Source organism: Myxine glutinosa, chromosome 1, assembly GCF_964187855.1.
Source record: "Myxine glutinosa chromosome 1, kmMyxGlut1.1, whole genome shotgun sequence".
NCBI lineage: Eukaryota > Metazoa > Chordata > Myxini > Myxiniformes > Myxinidae > Myxine > Myxine glutinosa.
Window position 1 is genome coordinate 177,730,557 of NC_136261.1, and position 16,735 is coordinate 177,747,291.

General features: G+C 44.1%; 1 protein-coding gene across 5 annotated transcripts in view; it reads left to right on the forward strand.

Moving 5' to 3' along the window:
* Positions 1-16,735, forward strand: part of AGK (acylglycerol kinase) — a 162,413-nt gene that overhangs the window by 37,193 nt on the left and 108,485 nt on the right. For all 5 annotated transcript variants that reach the window (XM_068122909.2, XM_068122919.2, XM_068122946.2 and 2 more), the window contains exons 9-12: positions 3,577-3,646; positions 3,754-3,833; positions 10,343-10,400; positions 15,445-15,601. In XM_068122909.2, the coding sequence (XP_067979010.1) occupies positions 3,577-3,646; positions 3,754-3,833; positions 10,343-10,400; positions 15,445-15,601 (365 nt within the window). The remainder of the gene's footprint in view (positions 1-3,576; positions 3,647-3,753; positions 3,834-10,342; positions 10,401-15,444; positions 15,602-16,735) is intronic.

Genomic DNA, 16,735 nt, shown 5'->3' on the forward strand with positions numbered 1-16,735 from the left:
CCCACCTAGTGGCGGGTGGCGTAAGCTCGTAACTCAGATCTCGGCTCGCATCTCAAAGCAAAAAACCGCCCGAGCGACGGCTCGTATCTCGGAAAACTCGTAAGTTGGTGCACTCGTAAGTCAAGGTTTCACTGTGTATATATATATATATATATATATATATATATATATATATATATATATATATATATATATATATATATATATATATATATATATATTTATATATATACATATATATATATATATATATATATATATATATATATATATATATATATATATAGATAGATAGATAGATAGATAGATAGATAGATAGATAGATAGATATATATATTTTATTTATTTATTTATTTATTATCTTCTTATATATATAAAAGAAAGTTTTTGTTTGTTTGTTTGTCTGCACGCGCTAATCTCCTGAACGGTGAAAGATAGGAGGAAATCTCTGAAACAAAAAATGTCGGGTCAGGCCCCGGGAAGGTTATAGGCTAGGTCATGGGTTCCCAATCAGTGGGCCACAGCACGTTTTCCAGATGGGCCACAGAGACTGCCCAATATTTGCCCAAATAATATAATCTTTTCATGCACAAGGCCTAAAACAAGAGTTCAATTCTGTGTGTGTTGATGGTGGCCAATGGTAGCTACCCACTATTCCATGCATATTTTTTTAGTCTTGTTTTTAAAATATTTTTGCTTCTTTTTTTTTCCAGAAACCCTTCTGAAATGACAAAACTAAGGATATGATGAGCAATACATGAAGTTTGGATTCACATCCTTACATGATCGTGGAGAATTAAAGGGACAATGTGTCCTGTGCCAGAAAGTTCTCGGAAATCAATCTTTGCGGCCATCAAAGTTGAAGCTCCATTTGGAGAAGAATCATCCACATCATCAACATAAGCACTTGGATCAAAGTGGAACATTATTTCAGCAAAACAAGCGTCTTACGGAGGCTTCTTATGCCGTCAGCCTCCTCATTGCGCAACAGAAGAAACCTCACACAGTCGGAGAGACTGATCAAGCCATGTGCTCTGAAGATGGCTAGGATTCTGCTCGGAGAGGAAGCTGAAAAATAGTTCAACAAAATTTATCTGTCAAATAATACGGTTCAAAGGAAGATTGCTGACTTGTCTAGCGACATAAAAGAACAGGTGATTGCTGAAATCAGATGCTGCATTTGGATTGTTCTCAATTCAGTTGGATAAATCCACAGATGTTTCATCCTGTTCCCAGCTTCTTGCCTTCGTTCGGTATGTGAAGGGTGATTCCATCAAGGAAGAATTCTTATTCTGCCGTTCTCTCAAAAGAAATACCAGAGCTGTGGATGTGATGGAAAAAGTAACAGAGTTCTTTGATCATGAGGAACTGAATTGGCACAATCTCTGTGGAGTTTGCACCGATGGCGCCCCAGCTATGCTAGGAGCAAAAAGTGGCTTCCAAGTGCTTGTTCGAAATCTATCTCCAGGCATCATTTCTGTTCATTGTCTGATTCATCAGCAAGCTCTTGCTTCAAAAACCTTTCCATCTCATCTTCAGGATGTTTTTGAACACGTCATCAAAATTGTGAACTACGTGAAAAGTAGTGCTTTGAATTCCCGACTGTTCAAGCAATTGTGCACATAAATGGATTCAGAGCATAAGAACCTGCTTTACTACACCAAGGTGCATTGGCTATCAAAAGGAAATGTTGTGGCATGAGTGTTTGAACTCCGAGAAGAGATCCCGAGTTTCCTACAGATGCAAGAAAAGCACAAACTTGAAGCTTCCTTCCATGAAAAGCTGTGGGCCTTTCGCCTCACATACCTTGTGGATATTTTTGATCAACTGAACAGACTGAATGAAAGGGAATAACTATCATTCAGTTCATTGACACTCTCAGTGCATTTATACAGAAGCTTCAAAACTGGAAACGAAAGGCTGAGGAAGGGAACTTTACCATGTTCGAATCTCTTTCAGAAGTCATTATTAATGAGCCGTTGGATCCTGGCGTTGCAAAGGATGTTGTGACACGTCTCAGCTGTCTCCGAGAAGAATTTCTGCAGTACTTTCCAGAAATTGGGAGATAAGGACTGGCGCTCATGAGGAATCCTTTTCTTGTTAGTCAGTGACGTCCAGGATGACCTGCAAGATGAACTGATTTAATTTCAAAATGATTCTGGATGCAGAGATGTCTTTGAAGCTTCATCTATCTCTGAGTTTTGGCCAAAAATGATGGGAAGATACCCCAACATTGCAAAGGAATGCCTTCGGAAACTCTTGCCCTTTGCAACAACTTATCTTTGTGAATCAGGCTTCTCAACGTTGGTGCAGCTGAAGACAAAGGCTCGGAACCGCCTTGAATGTGAGGCAGATCTTAGATGTGCGCTTTCTACAACAGAACCTAGGATTTGGAAACTGGTGCAGAAAATTCAGGAGAACATCTCTCATTAAAGTAGCTTTAAGTTAAACTGGTTTGAGGTTTTTTTCAATTGGTAGATACTGCAATGTTTTGTGTTACAGCCCACAAGCAACGCACCCTGGAGATGAGTTTTCAAATATTTTTTATTTTCCAGGTTATTATTGCAATGTGTTACTGGAGTTTCATTTCTTAATTTAAAATAAATATTTGTTTTTTATTGAAAAGCCTTGAAGTCTGAAGTGTTCATTTGCCTTTTCAATTGATTTTCTTGATGTTCTGTTCTAAACATTTCTCGCAAGACCCTTGTCACAAAAAATTTGCTTTACTTCACTCGCATTAATTCATTTCACAAAGAAATTGTTCAAATGAGAAATATTGTTCCATTAAGTACTCTAAAAGTCTAAATTGAATTAAGTTGTGGTTCTTATTGACATTTCTTTGGTTTCAAAAAATTGCTATGATCCCCACTGGGCCATGACATGTCAGGTCAAAAGCCAGTTGGGCCACATAGAGAAAAAAGTTGGGAAACACTGGGCTAGGTGGTTAGGTGGTGAGGCCACCTCGGCCAGGCTGAGCCCATTTCGCAATTAAAAGCTGAGCTGAATTATAGTAGTCAATCTTCTACGGCCGCGAGTAAAAGCTGAATTGTAGTAGTAAATGAACGAAATGCGGCCGTGGCGGGATAGTCAAACTCCGCTGCTTCCCAAGGCCACGTGTTATTCCTTTTTTAGTACAGAAGATTAAATTCATTCAAAAAGAACCCGGGCAATGTTCAGCTGGTGTATGTATGTATATATGTATGTATATATATATATATATGTATGTATGTGTATATATATATATATATATATATATATATATGTATTGTCTGTTCATTCTGTCAAATTATTGTCTTATTTTTAAACTTTCCTTCTCCTTTACCAATTACATTGCTGACTAAATGTCTCACATCAACATCAATGCAAAGCAGTATGTGACATAATACAAGAAGAAATAACAATGATGAGGATTATAGAAAGATATAATAAACTCTTTTCAGCTGTCTTGGAACATTAGTTGTAGGTTTTGTAACATTTTGATGGACTGAATTGAATATAGAGAATTGATGATTGAAATAATGTCCGTCTTCATTGTGGACCCATAATGAGTAATGGCCTATCACTACCTTCCTGAAGGTGCATTACATCTGCTGCCTTGGCAATTGTTAAAGGTTCTACTATCCCTGTGGATGTCATCCAAATCACGGTGAGAATGCTGTTTCTGATGCACGTGCTTGCACAGTTCTCCTTCAGTCTTTTCTTTTTTTTAAGTCTTTGAAAATGCTGTTCAATATTTTTGCTGCCCCTCTTTAGGGTACTGTTGGGAAGCCCGTATTTGCATTGAATGAGTTACGCTGGGGAGAATTCCGCAATGCCAAAGCAAACACGAGCAGGTACAATCAACTGAACATCTTAAACTTTTTGGAACAAGTTGGTGGTATCATTTAAAGCAATTTATTGAAGACTGGTGACTGATGCTGGAATTGGACATTCTAAAAGACTTTAAATCTCGAGGAGAATTCTAAGCCAGTGTCTTGTCAAAACAGAACATAACATGCAATCTAGTCCAAGCCAATGTACAGGAAGAAAAGTTGATGCATATTCCTGATCACCCTGATATTTCTGATATGTTTATGTGCTTAATATGGATAATTAACAGACGTCGTGAAACCATGAATAATTGCACACCGTTGTTGACTCTTTCTCTTTGCAGTTGCAGCAACATATTGTTCTTACCATGAGATAAACGAGTCATTGCCTAAACATGTAAGAAATTAATTATAGTGTCACATCCACAGATAGTTAACACCAGCCTTAGACGGATGAGCCGAACCAGCTTTAACTCCTGAGGAGATCTTCAATTTTGGCGTTTATTGATGCGCATGGGACTGAAGTAATACGAAGTGTTTAATGACACAAAAAAATGGATTTAATCCAAAACCCAATCAAATACCCTCGGACCCCGCTATTCACGGGGGATAAGTTCCTGGAAAATCCGCGAATAGCGAAACCCGCGAATAGCGGGGCATTGTTTCAATGGAAAAAAGGGGGATAGGTTCCCGAGTCACGAAACTCCGTGAATAGACAGGACCAAACCGCAAATGGCGAGGCAAAATCTGCGAATAAAAACCACCTTTAGAGGCCATTTTTCCCCGCAAAGCGGGGGTTGGCCTTTTCGGGCACCGTGGTTGTTGTTGTTGTTTTTGGTCCCCTTTTTGAAGCAATGGCGAGGCAAATTCTGCGAATGTCGATGATAATCCGCGAAGGTTTTATAAATACCGTATGTGATGCTTACGGCTCTGAATTTTTATTTTTTTTGCTCCCCTCAAAAAACGCCAATTCACAGAACACAGCCGCGAATAGAAAAAAAAAACCTGCGAATTTGCAGAACACGGCCTCGAATAGGAAAATAAATAGAGATTTCGAGGAACACGGCAGTGAACAGAAAAATTAACTGCGAATTTGTGGGACTTTTTTCCACGAATAGAGAAACAGGTCGCATTTTATCACCCGCGAATGGCGGAACCCGCGAATGGCGGAACCCGCGAATGGCGGAACCGCGAATGGCGGAACCGTGAATAGCGGAACCGCAAATAGCGGAACCGCGAATAGTGGAATAGCGGAACTGCGGATAGCGGAACCGCGGATAGCGGAACGGCGGATAGCAGGGTCCGACAGCACACGACAAATAGAAAATGCACGATAATGATTTAGAAGAAAATAAACGCAGACTAAAATAACGAAAATTAAATGCTGAGGTAAAATCTTATGGTGAGGTACCTCCACATAGTCACAACCACGCACACTGGGTAAAGAACAAAATAATAATTCACTGGCCGGCACTTCGCTGTGGCTCCAAAATGGGCCCTTTTGGTAGGGTAGGCGGCTGTTGAAACCCTCAGCCACCCGGCAGGAAACCTGGCAAAAATATGGCGGTGACGCTGCGCGTGGCAGGCGTGGAACGAGTCAGGAAGACGGCACTCTTTCCTCCCTCTTTTCTTGTTGATGCAACTCCTCCGTTTGGGAAGGACAGCGTGGCCTCCAACTCCTTGAAGAGTCAAGCAGTCCAAGATCCCTCATGATCGCCGCAGAAAAACGCTCTCCTCAAAAGCACACAAAATGGCCAAGCTTCTCCTTCCGCTTGGCCAAGAACCACGCGCTTCTCCTTCCTCGCCCCCTATGTCATCCACACGCGTCACTCGAGGGGCGTGGCCTGCCTGTCCTGTACCCCGCCCACCGTACCATGTTACTCCGCCTCTCCTGGGCGGGTCTTTGCTGCGCCGGGTCCATTGGAGCGTGCATAACTTGGCCAGCGATGTCTTGCTTGGCCAGCTGTACTGGAACAAATGTTAGGAATAACTACAGAGGGTATCGCGAACAGGGGAAATTAACCTTAAACCCTACTACTAATTAACATGTCATCATCCCCTGTATGATGCACATCAAAACAACCTTAAGCTATATTTTCCCTACTTATGTACATCGAAATGCTCCTACGTGTCACATGGTCCATACTATTTCTATACAATTCTACCTTTCCTACTGTATTCTCTTACCTTCCCCCATAAACGTAACAATATTATATTAGTCATCTTGTAGTATATTAAATTGAATGCAGAAGGGTCTTTCTTAATTACCTGAAGGGTCCATATATACTGTACTACCAACTCAAAACAGCATAATTATTTACGCCCTTCCTCCCCCTTTAAGCTTGGTGTTGTCCTAATGGTAAAGGTGGCTGGCTTAAAGTCTTAGAGTCTTGAATTTGAGCCCCTGTAATGCTGTTAATTAACACCAGGTTGGTTTTCTCAGCCTGTCATTCTTCCGAGGTTGGCACAATGAGTCCCAGCTTAATGCCCCCATTCCACTTATGCCGATTGGCCCCGATTAGCCCTGATCTCCAGGTCGGGAGCGATCGGGACACTTTGGGAAAAAACTGGTCATCTACGCTGTATCTACGTCCTAAGTACGCTCCGATTACGATCACTACGCTGTAACCACGCTCATCATGGGTAGATCGGGTCCCTGAAGACCCGATCGAAGCCGTTTAGAGCCGCTGTGTTCCCGCTCGCGTACGCTGTAACCATGCTGCATTCGCGATTGCCGCCGCTCTGACACGATGCATTCCCGATCGCCGCCGATCTAAAACTGATCCAACGCCGATGCTGCCGATCTATTGCCGTTTCAACTACGTCATTCCCGACCAAACCGATCTAACTACGCTCTATTCCCGTCTTTAAGCCGACTAAAAAGCAGATTTCAGGTCCCGATCCGTATAAATAGGGCCCGATTTGCTTGCCGATCATCAGTATCGTCGAAGACAGCCATGGATCAACATCAGAGAAATGGCCGTCTGCAGCTCGCTCTACTTCTCCAACAATATGCAATTAATGAAAGAAGAGCTGCTCAAGTGAGAAGAAGAATGAGAAGAAGAAGAAGAGCCCCTCAGTTCTGGGTCCGCCCATGGTTGACAGAAGAAAGAAGATTGCAGTTTGGGCACTATGACCGCTTGATGAATGAACTGAGGCTGGAGGACATCAACTCTTTCCAGAACTTTGTGAGGATGCCACCTGCTCTCTTTGATGAAATCCTCCACAGAATCACCCCCAGGATTGAGAAAGAAGATACCAGGCTGAGAAAGGCCCTACAACCTGGAATGAAGCTCGCCATCACCCTGAGGCATCTGGCTACAGGAGACCTCTACCCAACTCTCTCCTACGACTTCAGGGTCAGCAGAAACACCATCGTCAAGTTCATTCTGGAGGTGTGTCAAGCCATCGTTGCAGAGTTCAAGGAAGAAATGGTGAAGTGCCCTACCACCCCAGAAGAATGGACAGAAGTCGCTGATGATTTCGAAAGTAAATGGAACATCCCTCATGTGCTCGGAGCTCTTGATGGCAAACACGTCGCCCTCAGATGCGCACCCAACTCAGGCAGCCTCTACCACAACTACAAGGGCTTCTTCTCGATCGTGTTGATGGCACTGGTGGACTCCGACTATAAGTTCTTGTGGGTGGATGTTGGTGGAATGGGACACATGTCAGATGCTCAGATTTTCAATGCTTCGGAGCTCAAAGAGTGCATAGAGAATGAAACCATTGGATTTCCCGACCCCCTGGCCATGCGGAACGATGATGAAGAGATGCCATTCTTCATCCTTGGAGATGATGCCTTTGCTCTCCGCACCTACTTGATGAAACCCTATGCCAGACGTGGACTCTCTCCTGAACAACTCGTCTACAACTACCGCATCTCAAGGGGTCGACGAGTGGTGGAGAACGCCTTTGGCATCTTGGCAAACCGTTGGCAATGCTTGCTCAAGACACTACAACAGTATCCTGAGGTGGTGCGTGACCTGGTCGAAACTGCTATCTGTCTGCACAACATGCTCCGCATCCGGGGGGCCAAGTATTCAGCATGCCGAGGTGGACCAGGAGGATTATCGACACAACATCATCCCTGGTGAATGGAGAGATCAAGCCAACATGTTAGAGGTGGAGCAGGCAGTTCGAGGTAACAGGGACAGTGTAGAGGCCAAGCATCAGAGGGAGTACTGAGACTCTATTTTAACAGCCCTGCTGGTGCAGTTCCATGGCAGGAGAGGATGGTGAGACATCATTAGAGACACTATGGGAAGGAGTTGAAAGACATTTTGGAGGACATTGTTGTATTGTTATGTATTGCATTGATAATGATTTCTATTGATAATCATGTGACAATAAACATTATGAAACTTGATATTCAATGTTTGCCTTGTGTTGGTTGGAAAGGGAGAAGTTATTATTGCTGGGTTGAGGGGATGAAAATGCATTGCAAAATGAAAGGTCTTCAAAATAAAAGCTAAAAATTTGACAAGTTTTTGCTGGGTAGAGGGGATCAAAGTTTGCATTCACTTAATTAAAAGGTCATAAAATTAAAAGCGGTAAAATTGATCATTAATAATATTTGTTTAACTTGTACCGCTTTTAATTTTAGACCATGGGGTTATTGGGCAATGCAATTTGGCTCATGCAGTTATCAATTCCACTTAACAACGTTGACAAAAATTGTCGTGTCGAAATACTTGATCGGGTGAGGCTGATGCAATCCGGACCGATTTATATACAGCGGCTTTGATCGGCATTGGAGCGGGACGGATAGGTAACGATCGTCGTCGAAACGGCACAAGATAATCCTCCCGCTGCAACGACGCTGTAATCACGATCAAGCCGTTCTAACTACGATCAAGCCGTTCTAACTACGATCATTCCGATGGACTACGTTGCATTCACGCTGTAATCACGATCAGTCCCGCTATTTCAGATCGGGATGGAAATTTTAAACATGTTTAAAAAATCGCCCCGATCTATTTTTTTGTCCCGATCGACAAAGATCGAAGACGTTTCGTTTACGATCATGCCGATTGATCCCGTTCCAAATAGGATCGTTCCCGTTGTGCAGATCGGGGTCGATCGGCATAAGTGGAATGGGGGTATTTCTGGGATGAATGAGCCATTCGAGTATCCTGCGTCGGAGTGGTGACCGATCCAGGATTGTGCCCCCTAGCCTAGGAAACTGCTTCGGCAGCCCTATACATCTGAAGATGCCAAAGGAGGGATCCTCCTCTTCTCCCCTCCCTCCCCCTTCCCTGCTATATCCTTGTTTATCCTTTACATGTTCCTCTCCAGTCTCTCCCAATCTTCACCCTCCAAGTTGCTTTCCAACCTCTTTTCCCTTATACTTTTCCCCTACTCCTTGCACACTCCCCTACCACCACATGCATTTTTTAATACAAAAGAACAGAGTCCCCATGCAGTACAACAGGAACTGATGCTTCTCACACCTTTGTTAAGGAGTCAAATAAAAAGCATATAATTGTGCCACATATTTCCTGAGTGGATCCAGGTCATGGAACAGAGGATAAGTAGACAAAGGATGCGTGTGTAGATTCGAAAAAGCTGACAAACATAGTAAATATAAAAAAAGTGTAGGTGAGCTCAAGAAGAAAGACAATTATAGAAGAAGAGACTATTATTTTAAAAAGTTATTCTTCACCATTAAGAGATGGGGCCCAAAATGATATACAGCATGATGTTTCAAACGGTGTGGATGGGTTATGACAAAACTAGGTGAATGAGTTGTTTATGCCGATTGACAAGAACAAGCCGATTCAATTTATGGTTAAGGTCCGGATCCAGATCCGACCTATCGGTGGGATACAAAACAAACTGTTCAGCCTGGTGGAGGTATGTGCTCTACCGAGTGCCATTTTAGTTTTGTTATGTAACTAACATCTGTATTCACTCTCATGCCCTCACTCGCTGAGTATCATGTGGTATTAAAAATGTAACTTTTATGAAAATTTTAATTTCATTCATTCATAGTTTGCTCACCATTTTGGAAAATGATCATGCTTTACAGTGAAAAAACACAAAATGTTTCATGCTTTATAAGGACGTTACACCATATTAATGAAACATACCAAGTGGTCACTTTTCTGACATAATATTGTATGATATATGATGGGTTTAGGCAGTGATGAGATTCGGAACCAACTTCTTATGGCCTTGTAAGAAAATGTAAACAATCAACATGCCAAGACAAAATATTCCCAGAAGCAAAACGTACATTGTTGTTTGGGCTGCAGACATTGTCTCTGTGGGAAATATGCCAATGATTGGTGGATACTCATTTATTGATTGCCAACCAGCAGTATTCTCTCTGCACCTTAAAACTTGAAAAAATATGAAACATTTATGGTCATCATGTGTAAAAACAATACAACACAGTACAACATATGAAGTATCTTCTTTATGCTTTGCTCCATTTGAAAACTTATAAGGAACTGTGCCCCAACTATGCAAACCAGCATTCCAGCACCAAGTTTCAAAAGCTTTAATTTGGTGCCCCATGTATGTTTCAGATTTTGGTACTTTGGACCAATGAGAAAGTTTGCTTCATTCATCGGCAGCACATTTAAGGTATTGCTTTTGTACTGTGCCTTTTCCTTATGTCACATTTCTTAATTTTGTTCTTTGTGCTATTGTCCTGCAAAGTCGGATTTATTTTGGTGGGAAAGCTGCATGGGAATATCAAATATGACATAATATCTTCTTTGCTCGAGGTATCTGTGCATTTCTGATCATGTACTGTGTAAGGTCATCAGTTTATGACTTTGACCCCATTTAAAGCAGGTTTTGCTTTGCATTTCGTTGTTTTGCACATTGCATGGTGTTTTTACATATGTGGGGTGATGTTACGTAACTGATCATGACTCTCACCTCCCAATCAGCATGTCCAATAACTAACTCGATATATAACTATCGGGGACGCCTCTTCGTGGTGGTTGTACCCCCCAACGTAAGTCATGGGCCAAACCTTCCCCATTCTTTCCTGCTGCCCGGATTCGTCAGGGCAGCACGGTCACGGTCAGAGTGCCGATCGGTCCCCATGGACCGGCCCTTTCCCTCTTATCTCTGTCTCTCTCTCTCTCTTTCCCTCTCTGTCTCTGTCTCTGTCTGTCTGTCTCTGTCCCTGTCTGTCTGTCTCCTGTCTCTGTCTCATGTCTGTCTGTCTCCTGTCTCTGTCTGTCTCCTGTCTCTGTCTATCTCTCTCTCTCTCTCTCTCTCTCTCTCTCTCTCTCTCTCTCTCTCTCTCTCTCTCTCTCTCTCTCACTCACTCACTCACTCACTCACTCACTCACTCACTCACTCACTCTCTGTCTCTTTTTCTGTCTCTTTTTCTGTCTCTCCCTCTCTCTCCCTCTCTCTCCCTCTAACTCCGTCGTGGCCCTGAATTCATGAAAGCGCAAGTACACCATCCTGGATGTGGGGGATCTCTGGGTCACTCCTAGGAGATTGATTGGCTGTTTTCATGCCACGGGCTTGTTCGAGAGATCTGTCCGGGGCTATACAACAACAAACTCAATAACCATGAATTATCTACCCTAATAACTATAAAAACCCTAACCCTACCGTAGACAATTTTCTTAAACAGTGAAATAGCAGAGTAAACTAGAACGCCACTCAGAAGAGCGCATACTCCTGCCGTGGGTGGCCGCTGCTGAGCCCTATCTTCCAATGGTAAAAAAATCCTTCAAAAAAATTCCTAGATCCGGAATAATATCCTGAGCTTCACCAAAAACGAATCAATTCTTCCTTATCCCAAGGGCAATCATCCCACCAACTTTCATCCAAATCCATTCAGAACTTTTCCAGATATCTTGTTCACACACACACACACACACACACACACACACACACACACACACACACACACACACACACACACACACACATACACACACACACACACACACACACGAACGGACGGACACGATCGAATGCATTACTCCCTCGTGGGAGTAATGACCCCACTACATATCAAATTAAAAATAAATGGTCACAGGGTTGTCCCATCAAATGTCGTTATACAACCTCAATGATCACAGATGCATCAGTAGAAATGTATCTGATGTTACTGGAGGGCACTACTACTATTACTGCCTCTTTAACGGCTCTTCAGATAGCTTCATTAATTTTTATTGTTTTGAGACATTTATTTTATTACTTTAAGGAGAAATCAAATTGGTTGCATTTAAGTTTTTTATTGTAAGGCAGTTGCAGGAGAAATACATGGAGAAGGGGAAGAAGTTGTTTCTTGGGTTTGTTGATCTGGAGAAAGCGTTTGATAGGGTTCCACGTGAAGTAGTGACATGGGCATTGAGGAGGTTAGGAGTGGAGGAATGATTGATCAGAGTAGTGATGGAAATGTATGAGAGAGCGCGTACAGCTGTAAGGACGAAGGACGGGAACAGAGGTGAGTTTGAGGTGAACGTGGGAGTGCATCAGGGGTCGGTACCAAGTCCACTACTATTTGTAGCTGTGATAGAGGTGCTGGCTCGGAATGTAAAGGAGGGTTTACCATGGGAATTGTTGTATGCAGATGATCTGGTGTTGATTGCGGAAAGTATGGATGGACTGAAGGAGAAGATGAACAAGTGGAAGGAATGTATGGGGACAAAAGGTCTGAAAGTGTGTCCAAACAAAGTTTGTGTCCCAAACCCATCCCTCTCTGTACCCACCATACCCAGTCGTACCCTGCTGCTCCTGGACTCCGTGTCCTTTCCTCCTGACAAGGTGGAAAAGTTTCTGTCAACCCTCGACTCTGATTCTGCAACTGGACCCGACGGCATCAGCCCACGGGTCCTAAAATCCTGCTCTGCCGCTCTATCTCACCCTCTCTCTGTTCTCTTCACCCTCTCTTTTGCTCAAGGTCAACTGCCATCTGCTTGGAAATCAGCCAACATCACCGCTATGCACAAAAAAGGTGCAAAAACAGATCCTAGCAACTACAGACCAATCAGCCTTCTCCCAATTATCAGCAAAGTCATGGAATCCATCATTGCTTCGGATATGAAATCTTTCCTCTTCTCCAATGGCTTGATCTCTGATCATCAATTTGGTTTCAGACCAGGTCACTCTACTCTGGACATGCTGCTTCTGCTGTCTCAACAATGGATGGAGGTCCTCAATGCCAAACAGGAAATTAGAGCTGTCTCCCTCGACATATCACGTGCCTTCGACACGGTCTGGCACCCCGCTCTGCTCACCAAACGCTCCTCCTTTGGTATCCATGGAAATCTCCACGCATGGCTGGTGGATTTCCTCTCTAGTCGTCGTCAACGTGTGGCCCTGAATGTGTTTCTCTCATCTCCTCTTCCTGTTCAGGCTGGAGTTCCCCAAGGCAGTGTTCTGGGCCCCGTGCTTTTTCTGGTCTTCATCAATGATCTCTCTGACTCTCTTGAAAATCCTCTCTATCTCTTTGCTGATGACTCCACTCTCTGCCGCTCCATTCCTCTTCCCTCAGATCGGCAGTCTGCAGCCTCCTCACTCTCTGAAGACTTGGACAAAATCACAGACTGGGCAAACAAGTGGAACATGTCTTTCAATCCTGACAAATCTCACACTCTTACTATGTCTCTCCGAAAAGATCGACTGGACAACCCTCCCATCTACTTTCTCAACAATCCTCTCCAAGAAGTTCTGTCGCTCAAGCTTTTGGGTCTCACTATCTGCCATGAACTTTCTTGGGAAAACCACATTTCCAAGCTGGCCTCCAAAGCCAGTCGCCGACTGGGCATCCTCCGTCGTGCGAAGTCCTTCCTCGGCACACCTGAGCTCCTCACCACATACAAGGCTTTCATCCGCAGCTCAATGGAATGCTGTTCTCCCCTATGGGCCGGTGCTCTTGCCTCACACCTAGCTCGGCTTCACGCTGTTGAAACCAAAGCTTTCAGAATTATTGGAATCTCCCGCGATGAAGCTATCTCTGAGGGCCTTTCACTCACTCACCGCAGGCAGGTAGGTGGTCTTTCTGTCTTCTACCGACTCCTCTCCAGCCTTGCACCCCCAGCTCTCTCTGTGCTCTGTCCCCCAAATATTCCTACAGGTCGCACAAGATCTGCCAGCAACCCTCTGATGGTTAAACTGCCGAAATCTCGGCTCTCTGCTCACCTTCACTCTTTCATTCCTCTTTTCTCCCGCCTCTGGAACAAACTCCCTCACTCCCTTCAATCCCACTCCTCCCTCCAGGTCTTTAAAACAGCTGTTCACCACCATCTCTTATCTTCCCCCATCCAAAACCTTGATCTTTTCTACCCCCGCTAATTCACCCCAGATCCACCTTGTTTGAAATTCCAACTTCTTTCCTGGAAGTCCTGGCAGTGTCCATATGTTTTATACCTCTCCCACCGCCCCCTTCCCATGCCCCCCCACCCCCAAAGCCCTCGCCCTCTCTCAGATCTCTCGATGTCTCCATGTCTCTCGGTCCCTGCTCTCAAATGTTGTGTTTGTGTCCTTCCCCCTCTCTCCCCATCTTGTCTACCGCTCCCGATATTATATGTTTTATGTGTCGGTTTGTCTTTCTGTGTGATTAATGTTCGCTCTTTCACGAGCCTCGATCTTGTATACAAACAAACAAACAAAAAAAAAAAAAAAAAATAAGTGAATATCGGAAAAACGAAGGTGATGGCAAATGGAAAAGCATGTGGTGAGGTGGAAAGAACTGATAAGTGGCCGTGTGCTGTGTACAGGAAGGGTGTCGGAGTGAACTCCATTCAATGTACAATGTGCGCTGAGTGGGTTCCTCAAAAATGTAGTGGTCTGAGAGGGTCATTAACCAGTGTGGCAGCGACATTCAAGTGTAAGGTGTGCACGTGCACAGAGGGAGCTGCAGATGGAGGAAATGTTGAGTTGGATCTTGGAGACTGCGTGAAGCTGGAAGGTGTGAAAACATTTTGCTACCTAGGAGACATGCTGAATGGAGAAGGTGGATCAGACACGGCAACAGTTGCTTGAGTGAGATGTGCATGGAAGAAGTTTCAGGAACTGAGTGGCGTGCTGATGAGGAGGGGAGTGTCGTTGAAGCTGAAGGGAAAGGTGTATGCTGCATGTGTGAGAAGTGTTATGATTTATGGGAGCAGTTCATTTATGGGTAATGAACATAGAGCAGCAACGAAGGCTGAAAAGGGTGGAAATGCGAATGGTTCGGTGTATGTGTGGAGCATCGTTGAGAGAGAGGAAGACAAATGATGAATTGCGAAAGATGATGGGAATAGAGCCTGTGGTGGGTGCTGTGAAGAGAAACAGGTTGAGATGGTTTGGTCATGTGCTGAGGAATGATGAAAGTGACTGGTTGAGAAGAGTGATGGAAATGAATGTAGAAGGAAGTGGAGGACGGGGAAGACCGAGAAAGACTTGGCTAAAGATGGTGGAAGAAGAAATGCGGGTAAAGGGGGTTAACAAGGGGAGATGCAGAAAATAGGGTAAAATGGAGAAGATTGTCATGGGGCCCGCAAGGCTAACCCCCGCTCTAGCAGGGAAAATGGCCTTAAAATGCCTGTTGCTGTTTGTTTGTGTGAAGTTTTTAAAATAAATGCAATATTAAGAATTGGAAAAATGAAACCTGCCTTGTGTTTCACCTTCACCCATCCATTGCTTACCATTCTTTCATTACCCTTTACAGCCCTGGCCTCCAACACATAATGCCACACTGAGGTTCACCCCAGCTGTGCAGCGCCCCCCGCTCCCACCCGAACGAGATGCCCCTCCGCCGACTAGACCACCGTTCCTCTTCCGGCTAATAGCGAGGATCCGAGGCCTGTGGCCAACCCACACAGCAGGTAAAGATTGACAACTTACCAAGTGTCCTGAGCTTTATTGGTGCTGCTTGTGTGTCCCTATCGATATATTTCAGTTTAAATACGTTTTAATATACAAATGATATGAAAGACTGAAGCCTTCATTGAATGAAGAGTGCAGTGCATTATGTTGCATATAGAATGTAAATGTAGAGAAAAGAATTCCTTACTTGGTTAATGCACATTAATTCCACCAACAAATTTTAGAGAAAAAGGAAAAAAAATCCACCACGTTTAGGCGAAGACGTTTTTCACCCGCTGAAGTGGTTAACACAACTATATCTACTGCATTAAGGACACTTTAGACTTAGAGATAAGTTAATCTAGACTTGGAGGGAAGTTACTTTAGATTTGGAGAGAAGTTGCTTTAGACTTGGAGGGAAGTTATTTTGACTTGGAGGGAAGTTATTTTGACTTGGAGGGAAGTTACTTTTTACTTGGAGGGAAGTTACTTCAGACTTGGAGGGAAGTTACTTCAGACTTGGAGGGAAGTTACTTCAGACTTGGAGGGAAGTTATTTTGACTTGGAGGGAAGTTACTTTAAACATAGAGGGAAGTTGCTTGCGCTGGGATAAAAAAAAAGCTCTAACTACTGAATGAAATGCAATGAAGACTATAGCCATTATGTATAACGAGCAGAAGTACCCGGCGTTGCCGGGCGGGGGAGGAGAGAGGGGAGGAATGGGAGAGGAGGGAAGGGGGAGGGGGGAAGGGAGGGAAGGGAAGGGGAAGGGGGAGGGGGGAAGGGGAGTGATGGGCAAAGGGGGAGAGGGGATGGAGGCTAGGGGGGGAAGGATGGGAGGGGATGGAGGCTAGGGGGGGACGGAGGGAGAAGGGGGAGGGAGGGGGGAAGGGGAGGGGGAGGAAGGAGGTGGGGGGGGGGAGGCAGAGGATGAAGGGGGGTGGGGGGAGAGGGAGGCAGTGGAGGAAGGGGAGGAAGAGGCTTCATCACCTTTTCGTTAAATATATGCTGGTGAATGTGGCGTTCATCCCGTTTCTGCGTTAAGTGTGATGCCGGACTGGAAGAAGAAGAAGCCGGACTACCAACTTCGTACACTTCTGGAATTGTTTGATTTATTTGTGTTCAAATGTCTGGTGATTGTTTTGTATTTATTT